Source organism: Strix aluco, chromosome 14, assembly GCF_031877795.1.
Source record: "Strix aluco isolate bStrAlu1 chromosome 14, bStrAlu1.hap1, whole genome shotgun sequence".
Classification (NCBI taxonomy): domain Eukaryota; kingdom Metazoa; phylum Chordata; class Aves; order Strigiformes; family Strigidae; genus Strix; species Strix aluco.
In genome coordinates this window covers 590714-603071 of record NC_133944.1, presented here as the reverse complement: position 1 = coordinate 603071, position 12358 = coordinate 590714, and the positions used below count along the sequence as shown (strand labels likewise).

The window sequence follows — 12358 nt, the reverse complement described above, 5'->3', positions numbered from 1 at the left end:
GCCATGTCCTCTGGACCTCAGACGTGGAAAGGGATGGGAGCTGGGTCAGGTTATTTGTGAGAAGCACAGAAGAGCAGCGTCCGCATGTACAGGAATATCAAAATGCCCCAGTACAAGCCGGGATGTAACAGGGAGGGAAGCGGGTGGTCCCAAGGAAGCACGTGCTTGCTGTGAGAGGAAACTGCAGGAAAAGAGCAGGTCCGTGGCTCAGCCTGGTGGGAAAGGCTGCCGGCCACCACATCAGGAGGGCTGAAGAGCACAAAGCCTTCACTAAACAGACCGAGCTGCGTGTGAGGCCAGAGCAGCCTGTGTCAGCAGCATGGGGGGGAGAGCTCAGCCCCCAGCAGTGCAGGAACAGGCTGCAGAGTGCTTGGTTAAGCTGAATGTTGTCTCCTCCGCGACCTGCTGCTTCATACCTGGGGGTTTCAAGAAGGTGGCTGGAGCAGCCTTAGACCTGCCAGCTGCTATCTCCTGTGAATTTACAGAAAACAGGGGAGGTTCTGCGGAGGACAGACACGGCTCTTATCTCTGGCTGAAGGAGTAGCTGGGGAGCCGCGCACCTGCCAGCTCCGTTTGCCCCAGATTTTCCTGGGAATTGACCAAGCAACTGTTTGTAAGTACTGACGGGAAGATAATGAGATGAGTAACAGTCGACACAGATTTGTCAAGAAATCACATCAACACGACCCAATTTCCTTCTGTGTGAAGAAGGTCCTGTTTGCAGTCAGTATCTTGTATCTCCTCCTTAGGAAGACTTTTAACGCTGCTTTTCAGGACAGTCTCAAATCGAAGCGCAAGCATTATGGTGTAGGGGGAATGGGTGTGTTTCTTCAGCGCTGGAAAGCTGTCCATTTCTGAGCGTGAGGTGTCAAGAAAGTTAAGGAGCAATTTCAGAAAGCCCAAACAGCAGGAACGACTGAAAACAGAGCGTGGTCTGCACAGCATCAGCTGTGAGGGGAAAATGGAACAAATGGGCTTATTTGACCCAAAAAGACCAAAGGGGAGGACAAGATAAGTCTTCTTGTGCATAAAATGCTTCTGAAAGGAAGGAAATAATTTGTTCTTCATGTTCAGGATATAGACCACAAGAAGCAATGGGCTTAAGTTGAAGGGAGAAAGATAGAGGTTAGATAATAAATAAAATAAAAAAAATTCTGCTGGTACAGCTTGTGAAGCACTGGAGTATGTTTTCTGGGAAGGTTCCTCAGAGGTCTTTCAAGAAGATGAGATGAGCTGCTGTCGGGAGTGAAGTAGGCACAGTTTATCCTGCTTTGGACGGACCGGCTGACCTTTGGAGGTGCCTCTGAGCCACACAATTCTGTAAAGGTGGGACGTAGGCAAGAGCGAAGTGCGGGCTCAAAGCCATAGACAGTGTGTTGAAGTGGGGGTTGATAGACCTGTTTCCGTTCATCATGCTGCAATTTGATCATTATGTTCCCTAGCAATTTATTCACCTTTTGTGCCTCAGTTTCTTAACTGCTCGCTGGGTGATCATTTCTTCCACGTTTCTTAAAGATTTGTGAGATCTCTAACGAAATGTCGAGTGTCTCCCAAGCTGCCTCTGCACAGAGGCGCGGGTGATGAGTCAGGGTTGTTCCGCTGCTCTCCGGTCGTACGTCCCGTGTGGTGGCGCTGGTGCCGGTGTTGGCACTGAAAGGAAAAGCTCCTCTGCTTTCTTTGTAAATTTGTCAAAATGTCTCAGCTGCAAAATAATTTATCGATTCAATTTTTAATTTTAAAACAGAAAAATCTTAAGCAGAAACATTTTTTAGGTAATACTTTCCTTTAAAATATACATGTGGAAGACTCAATCCCAAATGAGGATTCGGTTTACCTTGATTTTCCCACACATTTCTGTGGCTCCTGAAGGGTTTCTGGGCAGCGGCGGGGCCGTCTGCTTTGGGCAGTGCTCGGACCGGCACTGTCCCCTCCACTCCTCACCACACCCGGCACTGACACTGCCGGTGACTCCTGAAATACTGCGTGGAGAGCGAAGGGCTGACGTTCCCCGTTTCTAGAGGGGACCCGTCTGCTCTCTCTTGGTCCTCGCTCTCTGGCAGCGGGATGAGGCAGCTCCCAAGCCCCTCGCGCCGGAGCTGCCGCTGCCCTGACCCAGAGCCATGCCCTCGGCGCTCTTTGCCTGATGGCCGAGCTGTAGGAGTTATCTCATCATGACTAACGTGGGGTTTATCACAAGCAAACCAGCAAGGAGGAAAGAAATCGTGGCTGTTCCCAACTCCATTTTTAAGGCAGGATGTAGATGATTAATATTCAACACGTTGGTTTCCAGATAAAGCCTGATTCAGACCAGGGTAGATCAGTAAGAGACTTTTGAGATTTGGGGTGGGGCTTGTATGTATTTTCTGACTGGAGAGAAGCACTTCATCTGCAGTGACCCAGCTACAAAAGAGACCTCCTTAATGCACTGTCAGCTGTATAGATGTAGAATACCAGATTTTTTTCCACAAAAACAAGAAACAAACTCTACTTAAAATATAGATTGAAATGAAATATTTCTAGAGGACTAGCCTGAAGGGCTTTTATTTTTTTTTAATGATTTTTTTTTTTTTTTAATCCATGATGCTCACCTAACAGAGCAATTAGTGCAATGGAGCGTCCCTGATTTGAATCCGTGGTAGATTGCTATTAAAGGAGGTATTAATGGGCTGCCGAGAGCTGGGAAATTGTTGCAGAAAAGTGTGTTTATGGAGTATGGTGCTGGCAGGCATGATTTCAATCGGATTTGACATGTTTAACATAAATGTATACTGCACAGCTCCTGCAGTTTATGAATAATTCCTACAGGCCCACTGCCTTTCTAATTACTGAAATTGAAAAAAACAGGTCAGGCACATCCTGACGGAAATCTATTACTGCCCCTCCCCCCGCTGCCGCTTTTTTCTGGTTTTTTAATATATGGCGTTTGTTGAGCACTTAATGGCTGGGCTATTCTGTGGACCAGAGTAAAGATGAGGGCGAGAGTGGGCTGGGAGGAAGGGGACGAGGGGCGCAATGGAGCAGCTCTCGACCCTGGCTTCTGTGTGAAGGGAACCTAGGAGAGAGGATGAGGAGGCTGCCTCTAATTCTGCTCTTTTCCTGAGGATTTACGAAGCACAAAAGGCTCCCAGGCACCAGCTCAAGCCCAGGGAAGCAGTTGGGCCGGGCGCCTCTGTGCCACGGCTTGCTGCGCACCCGGCAACACCCACGGGTATTGGGTTCCTTGTCTCTGGGGGGGCAGAGGGGGGTGATGGCCCAGCAGGAGCTCTGGGTGGACCCCGAAGGCCATCGGCCCTTCCCCAGGGCCAGCCGTGGGACCCGGCCCCTCCGCCCGTGGAGCTCCCAGCCCAGCCACCCGCATGGTGCCTCTGATTCTTCCTCACGGTCAGCCTCATCGTTTCTGTGACTCTTATTTGAACTTTCTGTTTATACCCAGCGAAGTGTGGCTACTTAAAAGATAAAAAGCAGCAAAATTACCAGTCTGGCCCAAGTGGAACAACTGTTGACTTCTAGCTGGGGGCAGTGGTCCCGCACGGCCCCAAGCCGGAGCCGGCCCTCGCTGCCTGCACGGCTCCCTGCCCGCGCTCGCCCGCCTTTGCCGGCCACTGATCTCGAAAGCCCGTACGTGCTGTGTTCAGCCCAGTAGAACCTGGTTGCTCCCTCCCCACGGCACGCTGACAGCCTCCCGTGCTGCAGTCGCCGCTTTCCGGGACGCAGGGAGCGTGGCGGGGCTATCTCGGCGGCGCTGCCGGGTGAATTGTGGCGTGGTGGTGGGGCCTGTCCCATGGCTGCTTTGCTGTTTCCAGACCTTTTTCACACACGTTCTTCAGCGGCGTCTCTGCGATCTCCACTCTCCACGTTTGCTCTTGCCTCACCGCTACCTTCTGCTCACCCGGTAGCTGTGTGCTGCCCGGCAGTGGTGGAGATCCCTTCGTGCTGCTTCTAAGGTGTTAGAGGAATTGCTGTTGTTTAGACCCTCTCCCAAGCTCAACACACTGATTTAATAATTAGTTGATACGGACGCTTGTGGTAGGTTAGTTGAAATATTTGTTCAGTTGAACTGGACAGTAACATTCACACAGGTTGATAGCTGGCTCAAGAGCCATATGAAATAGGTAAATATAAAAGATTATTGCTTGTTTCCTTTCAGCCACATGTAATATAAAAAGCCCCAAGATTTCCCACGGTTCTAAAGGTACAATCTTAGCATTGCTGGAAGAAGTGCAGTGCTTTAGGGTACCACTTTGCAAAGGTGGGGTCGTGCTGGGTGCAGACGGGATGATTTTCTACGTACCCTGTCTTTCCTTCTGCCCCGCACAAGTCTCTGAGAGGCAAAGAGGGAGCCGTCGCTCCCGGGGCAGGGAAGCCTCCCGGCTTCAGCCCAGGCCTTTTCTTTCGGGTGCGTTTGCCGGAGTGTTTTGCTACTCGTGTGCCGAGGTCGGTGTCTGCTGCAGTCACTGCTCGTGCATCTCTGGGAGCCCTGGGCCCTCGTCCCAGCGTGCCGGCATGGCAGGGCCACCTGTGGCCACAGCACTCAGCAGCTTCCCTGCTCCCCGGGGTCAGTCAGGATTCTCATAACCTTTGGGGTTGATCCGTACCCCCGTGCCGTTGCTCCGGTACCTCTCGCCCAGGCTGCACGCGTCGTTTTCTCTCCCCCGGCACCTTGGCTCTCGGTTCGTGGCACAGCCCGGCATGGGGAGATGAGCTGATCCGCAGGGCCACGGGGAAGGTCTGTGGTGCTCGTGATGGCGAGCAGAGTGCTGGCTCCGCATGCCCCTTGTGCTGCCTGGCGTCTCAGCACCACGTTTGCTGGGGGCTCAGTGTTTGTACAGAGCGTGGCAGAAAAGTCTGGTGGCGGCTGGGGCTTCTGGGTACTGTAATATGAATATTTAATAGTAATTCAGTTGTTCATACTCACTGCAGGCTGGAAGGTATGACACAGCATTAGAAAAACAAATTATTTGACGGTTTTCGGGCCACATTTCCGAAAGGCAGCAATAAAGGTCTGAGTACAAAAGTGTGTTTGCAAATCTCTGTGTATTTACTTCTGTCTATCATGTGATCACGTTATATATCAAATACAGAGTTGAAAATACTGTAGAGCAACAGGCAATGTACAGGCCTGTGAGTATGGCTACAACATCTTATTAGAGTGAATGGTACCTTCGGGGAATAAGGAATGTAAACAGGCAGTGTTTCAGAAGGAAACATGCAGCCATGTATTATTAAGACAGGAGGTAATGAACGGGCAGCGCTGCAGCGGTGCTGCACCTGGCTGCCCTTGCGGGGAGGCCTGAGCAGGGCTCTGGCCGCTTCTGAGTCCCTGCAGTCCCTCGGTGGAGTTACCTTCTCAGAGTTACTCATGCTGAATACACAGATTGTGCGTTTCTGCGGGATAGCAGCTGCCTGCCAGAAAGGCTGAGACCGAAACTTTGTGCGCTGTTATTGTGGGCTCCTGAGCTGCTGCTGCTGGAACCGCGCAGGTCGGTCTGGAGCACAGAGCCCGGCCTTGCCCATCACCCACGGTGAAACAGATAAAACAGTCCACTCCAGTCTCAGGATTTCGGGAGGAAAACCACAGCTGCTTTAAGGATGCTCCTCTGCGAGACCCATGCAGGAGTGCCGGCTGCCATCGAGGGACGTCCAGGCGCAGGGCTACGCAGGCACGGCAGGCAGGTCTGGTCCAGGGGCTCGTGATGCTGAGTAATTGCTCCAAGAAAATGTCAGGGGAGGTTTGAGGAGGGAGGCACCACCAAATATGGAATTTTATTTTCCATCAGGCAATGAAAACACAGCTCCCTGGTCCCGCTGAGAACTTTTTCCCAGGCCGGCTGCTGAACTTAGTAGGAAGGCAGTTCTTTCAGTAGGCTGGGGGCAGGGTGGGTGTTGTTTTTTAAATCAATGGAGATAGCAGAAACCCCACTGTAAATTTCTAGGGCAAGTGGCACACTGGTTTACGGAATGCAGGGAGATGAGAACCTCTGGCTTACGGAAAGCAGCATGAATTAATAATCATTTAATTGGCTTTTCCATTATGTTGCTGGGTTGGGAGATGGAAGTTTAGATGAAGGTGCTGTCAGTGGTACTTTAGCTAAAAGAACCTGATGGCTGGGAGGCGGGGTGGCAACTCCCTCCCCACCAGGCAGCTTTGGGGACCCTTGCTGGTTTTGCCTCTGGATCCCCACTTCCGAGGAAGCGTCCTGTCTCACCTCTGAAAATAACGCCTGGGAGGATTTCTCCTCCTCTTCTGAAAAGCAGAAGCTGCCAAGGAAGAGCAAGAAGACAAGCAGGTCTCCAGGAAGTGCTGTGTCGGGACAGCACGCCTGCAGCAGTGCATCCCATTGCACTTGGCTTTTGGGTACGTTTGTTGAGAAACACAGTTTTTTCTCTAAGGTCAGCAAATCTGAACTAAATCCATTTAAAGAGTCAAAATAGCCAAAATACCAAGTGATACGTAGCCATACATCCTACTTTAAACCCAGATTCCTTTTTCTTTCCTGCAAGGCCTGGATCTCTCAGCGTGATATTGGACGTGGTCAGGGCACAGGTGTTGTGCTCCACCTTCTCTGGTGCCGAGCTGCCATTCGGGGATGAGGCCCTTTTGACATTTTCAGCTGAAGAAATTTTGTCCCATCCGCTTTGTGCAGATGCGAAGGTCCCACGCAGCTGCCGGGGAGCTCTGCAGACAGGTGCCGAGCTGCGTGTCCTCGTTTCTCCAGGCAGAAGAGAGATCTTAATTCCTCTGATCTGTGATGTGGACTGAATGTGTCACTTCGTGTGTTTGGCTGTTTATCAGCAATAAACTTTGGTCTCAGTGTTAAAATTCCCACTTGAGCTGTCAACTCAAAAATTACTTAGAACAAATATTCCATATGCGTTTTTCAGAACTCTGCAACAAACCAGTTATTCTGGGTCTGGACAATCATTAATAATTCTGGTTTTGAAGGATTAAAGTTATGCATTGGATCATGTGCATTTCATAGAATCGGGCACTTTGGAGATGGTAAGTAAAAGTAAATTTTAATTACCTTTTACTTTTCCCTAATTCCAGGCAGGCTGCTCCCCAGTAGAAAGGAAATAGGAAACTACCCCGTTGTGACTCCAGAGGCTGCAGTGTTCGGCAGCTGTGGGGTGGCTGACAGTCAGGTTGCTGAATTCAGTCACAGCATCCAAAAGCATCACTTGGGTGAGCCCTGGGAGCGGTGCACAGCCGGTGGCAGAGGGTGGGGGCCAGGGGCTCCCCGAGCTCCTTGTGCCTCACTGTGCCAGCGCAGGTCCTGCTGCCAGTGGGGACACCAGGGGCTCTGTTGGTCGCCAGAGCTCATGCTGCAGGAGCTCACCTGGGTCTATTCATGCAGTTCTGTGGGTATTTCATGGTTCTCACTCTGAAAGCATTGTCATCCTTTATTTGGAATGGTGACTGAGAAACATGAGCAGAGGTTTTCCAGTCATCCCTTTCCCTCCCTGCCCCTCTCCCAGGGCTGGCAGCACTGCAGTGCTGTTCCGTAGTTTTGTGGAGCTGATGGCACCCAAAGGCTTGAAGTGTTGGTGACAAATACAGAACCCAGAGAGACCCTGCCCGGACCACACAGGAGGCACAATCCCCACCTGGGGCAAAGTCTAAGGGGGCCTGAAGTGGTGGCTGACACCATCGTTCCAGCCCGGTGCAGGGGAGCGGAGCTGGCGTGGCTGCGCAGCCCCGCTGGCAGACCTGGGCTTTCTGGACACTGGTCCCGACACCCGGCTGAGGCTGAGGCTGAGGCTTCAATGTCCGGGGTCACACCGAGGAGTGGACGATGTCAGCAGCAATGAGCCTCCTCCTCGGGGCCACTCGCATCACACAAGGCTCGGGAGGGCAGTTTAAGGCAGCGTGGTCCTTCGCCTGCCGCAGCTCTCGGTGGTGTCTCTGCGTCCTCAGCCCCACCACGAGGGACTTCTTTCCTTGGCGGAGGAGCAGCGCAGGAGGGCCCAGGGTGGTGCCGTGTTTCTCATGCTCCAAGCACCTTTTGTTAGTAGGAAGTAAGAAAGGCCAGATTTGGTCCTGTAGACTTCTGTAAGGCCTTTCCAGGTCTGAACCCCAGGGATGGTCTCGGGTTCCGGCTGGGTTGCCCTGAGAAGCAGCCTGTCGTTCTGTGCAGGGGGCACAGCGGGATCTGTGTCGGTGTCCGTAAGTTGGCACTGACACCACACACTTGTTTTTTGCACAAAGAAACTCTCGGTTTGGACGTTTCCTTGGAGTTGGCAGCACAGTGGGGTCCTGTGGTTTTGGTTTCAGGTACAGCCAGGACTTTACATCCGTGTGTGGAGGCCACAAAACCAGCCAGGGCTGAAACACCAGGCGTGTGGCAGGGCAGCACTGCGGGGGAGGAGATCCCCTCTGAGCAGGCTTTGGCGTGGCTGAGTACCAGGAGAAATTCAGTAGTAGCAGAGCTCCTCCAGCCCCTGCTTCCCTCTGGCAGCATTGTTACCGTTTGCAATACCTGTCTTCCCTCTCCTGGAAGTTACTTTGCCTCTATTTCACTGAACACTTAGAGGGGGTTCTGGCAGAGAAGACGGTTAGAAAAGGGAATTGTATTTCTTACTCTGATGTGGTACCTTTCAAAATACAGCTCGTGCTAGTGAACAGAGGGATCTTTAAAGAAAGAAGCAGTTTGCCTGGGTCTTAGAGCATCTTCTGAAACAAGGAGCGGATACCAGCGGGTTCACAAAGAGAATAAGAGACAAGGGGAAGAGTATGGGGGGACCGGTCTAAGAATGCTACAGTGCCTTGTTAATCGGCAGCCGATCCATCATATTAAATATCCAGCTGTCATATATTACCTTTCAAGTGAAAATGAATAACTCCCATTAAGGGCGAAATGGGTTTGAAGTCGATTCGAGACAGATTAAAGTACTGTTATGAATGTGTGTTCGGGGAGGAGGAGACGGGGGCTGTGTATAATATACTTGTCCTTACAGTTTTTAAATAATAGATGTCCCACAAATTTATGTACTGCAGGCTGCCAGGGTTCGGGGGAGGGGTAAAGGTCAGGGATGTGCTTCTCGGAGCGCCGCAACTTGCAGAGTGGTTTGCCGTTGACTTCTGGGCTCATTTGCCTTTTTTCTGTTTTGCTGAAATAAAATCGCGTTCCCCCAGCTCGTTACAGTGTGAGAATGTCTGAGCCCCATGTAGCCGGGTCTGTGCCACAGTGGTTTTGGTGGGACGGGGGCTGGGCAGTGCCCTCCGACACACGCTCTGGCCCAGGCACTTGGGATGCTGCTCCCAGTGCAGAAGGCAAGTCACTTGGGCTAACGGCCACAGCTTCCAGCCATCTCCAAGGCAAATGTATTCCAGAGCGTTCATACGCAGAAGGTCATAGGTGAGCTGGGAGCACGAGTTCTGCTTTGCCGAGTCAGTGCGACCTCTCGGTGATGAGTCGTGGTGCTCCGAGAAGCACATCCCTGACCTTTACCCCCCCCAGGAACCCTGAGATGACGCGTTGGCCTTCGCATCTGGCCAAGCATTTGTGTGTCCGATGTAAACACAGGACAGGGCTCTCCTGCACCTAACAGGTCATAAGCAGCCCACAGAAACAGCCGAGGTTTCTCTGCTCCTAACTCTAAATAACACAGTTCCCTTACTGTGGAAGATAATCAAGAATGAGCTTTTTTTGGCCAGGCGTGCTTTGTAGGACGTAAGTTAGTCCACAGACTCATCCTCCTCCAAGTCCTTGGTATGTGTTTCAAGCAACAGCAGCCGAGCAAATGGAAATATTGTCTTCGTCCAACTTAAGCCTCTTCGGGGATGTCCTGATATAAATCTCTTTTTGTTGCAGCACCAGCCAGCCAGGCAGAGAAGGAGCTGACAGAGCCTCCAGCATCCTCTAAACGAATATCGTTTCCCAGCAGCTCTGAGTCGCCTCTCTCCTTTAAATGGTCAAAAACTTCAGAAGAGACCAAATCAGAGCAGGTAAGGTAGAAGAACCCAGCTTTTTGTGCATCTACAAGCAGGTAATTTGTTTCATATATGCCAAAAGCAAAGACTAAAATAGGAGAAGGAGGATGAAAGGCGATAACTGGTGGTAGGAGAAGGCATCAAATTATTAAAGTCTAGCTGTAAGGAAATAGGAAAGCAGGAGCTGTAACCAGTGCGTGGTTCATTTGTCTTCCCTGCAGATGTACCAGTGTCCATATTGCAAGTACAGTAACACGGATGTGAACCGGCTGCGGGTGCACGCCATGACCCAGCACTCGGTGCAGCCCATGCTGCGCTGCCCGCTCTGCCAGGACATGCTGAACAACAAGATCCATCTGCAGCTGCACCTCACCCACCTGCACAGCGTGTCACCCGACTGCGTCGAGAAGCTCATCATGACGGTGAGTGCCTGTGCAGTCGAGCGTGGCGGCTGCTTCCTGGCAGGGACAAGTGAGGGGACGCCAGAGCTGCGCGGGCCGACTGCGCTGCAGCGGGCAGCTCCTTCAGCTCTCAGGGCTCCCTCATCGGGGTTTCTCCCATCGTGCGGTGTTTTCTCTGCAGAGACTATCTTGTCCCTGCTTGAGCACTGTGGAAACCTGCAATATTTCAGTGTTGAGTAATTTTCCTGCGAAGAGATTAGAATAAATACAATTTCCTTTAACTACTGCGGTCTTTGCATGGGATGGCGTTTTGCACAGAGGCTTTGGGAGATGCCAGGGCTGACATGCTGTGCTGCTCCTCTTGCAGAAGGTGCTCGTGTGTTGATGAGCACTTCCCAGGAAGGACAGCCAGGGTGATTAAGGTAACATTACAGGAAATTAGATACCAGGTTTCTGCTTGAAATACAATTTTAAGAACCAACAGAGTAACTTCCCCTGGCAGTCTCATCTCATGGAGGGGAGACAGTCGAATGATGCAGCCCATGTTCTGCGCTTCGTTCACTTAATGAGGATCATCATTACTGTTGTATGAGATGCGTTGGACCTGTTACTTAGTGAGGAGTCACTCTATCCCAAATTGCAATGCTTTAGCCACATAACAATTCCCTTTATTCAGGGTAACCTGAACAAGCAAGGGATACGCTGCCGTTGGCCCAAGGGTGGTGAAGCCTTACAGGACTGTTCAATACTGGAGCTACTGTTTCAAGTGCTATTTTCAAAATGTTTGGAAGTGCCTGGTTTTAAATTAAAATCTAGGCATAGGCATTTATAATTCTCTGAAGTAGGAAGTTCGCCACTGAAGCATGGAGTGAAAGTTCACTAGCTAAAGTTAACTGTCTTCATGTAGAGCTCAAAACTTGTAACAACTCCACTTGCCAAGCTGTTGGTCAAACAACACTGTGCCGTGTGTGGGTTGTGATTGCTGTTGCTTGTGCAGCTTCTGATGGGCAGCAGAAACTTCAGGTCACAGATTGTGGTTCAGCACAAACGTGTTTGCACCAGGCTCTTGTTCTGCCCTGCATCCTTGTTTTAGCACCTAGCATGGGAACCTTTCTCCAGCACCATCTCCAAGGAATCAAAATTCATCTAACTCGAGAGCTAGTGCTGGTGGGAAGTAGCAAATCAACAGTGCAGTGTTCGAGTTCTCGTTTGTGAGACGTGGGTTTGTGCTCTGGCTTGCTCTACCTGAGTCTCTCTGTGCTGCCAGTGTACGCCTGGAGCCATGGGCGCAGCTGCTGGGCCTCTTCGGCAGGACTTGGACATGCTGTCGTGGTGCAGGAACGCTCATAGAGGCTCACCCCGCTCGCCAGCACTCAGGCACTTGCTTCAGTAAATAATAACATTTGGAGTCCCAGAATGTTTCTTCATGAATTCCCTTTTCATAGGTTTCACATGAATGCACCTTTCCATTTGCTAGTGTCAGTTTAAGATACAGGTGGAATTAATAAGGCACATTTTCAGAAACCATTCTAAATTCACAAATGGGATGTATTGTCAGATTTCTACACTGTTATATCTTTGGTATAGTCTTTAAGGCAAGGTTGTGTCTGCATTTAAGAACTTGTCACCAAGTATATAAAATAAGTGTTTATTTTGATTCGTGTCAGTTCTTTTGCTTTGTGATATTTTTCTTGCACCCCATTTCTGCATGTTTTCTCCCTCCTTTGCTGATTCCTGACAATGGAGGCAAGTAATACCGTGTTTGTTGTAATACTCGTGCTCTTTATCAGCTCCCTCCCGTGACACCATCTGAGCAAGCACATGCAGCATTGCTCAACTTTTCTCTTACAGTTGTCTCGCCTTCTCTTTCCATCTCCCTCCCAGTCCTCTTGTGGCTCCTTTTCAACCACCTTTTTATCTTTCCGCTGTGCCTTACCAGCTACCTGTCCTCTCACGTTTCTGCCCTCTCTCTCGCCCCATAAGGCCGCACGCTGGCCGGCTGTGAAGGCTCGTGGTGGCCACAGTT

At 50.9% G+C, this 12358-nt stretch overlaps 1 protein-coding gene across 5 annotated transcripts in view; it reads left to right on the top strand.

Moving 5' to 3' along the window:
• The window catches only part of ZFHX3 (zinc finger homeobox 3), a 671960-nt gene that overhangs the window by 636003 nt on the left and 23599 nt on the right, over window positions 1-12358 (top strand). For all 5 annotated transcript variants that reach the window (XM_074839587.1, XM_074839591.1, XM_074839589.1 and 2 more), the window contains 2 exons: window positions 9813-9946; window positions 10153-10353. In XM_074839587.1, the coding sequence (XP_074695688.1) occupies window positions 9813-9946; window positions 10153-10353 (335 nt within the window). The remainder of the gene's footprint in view (window positions 1-9812; window positions 9947-10152; window positions 10354-12358) is intronic.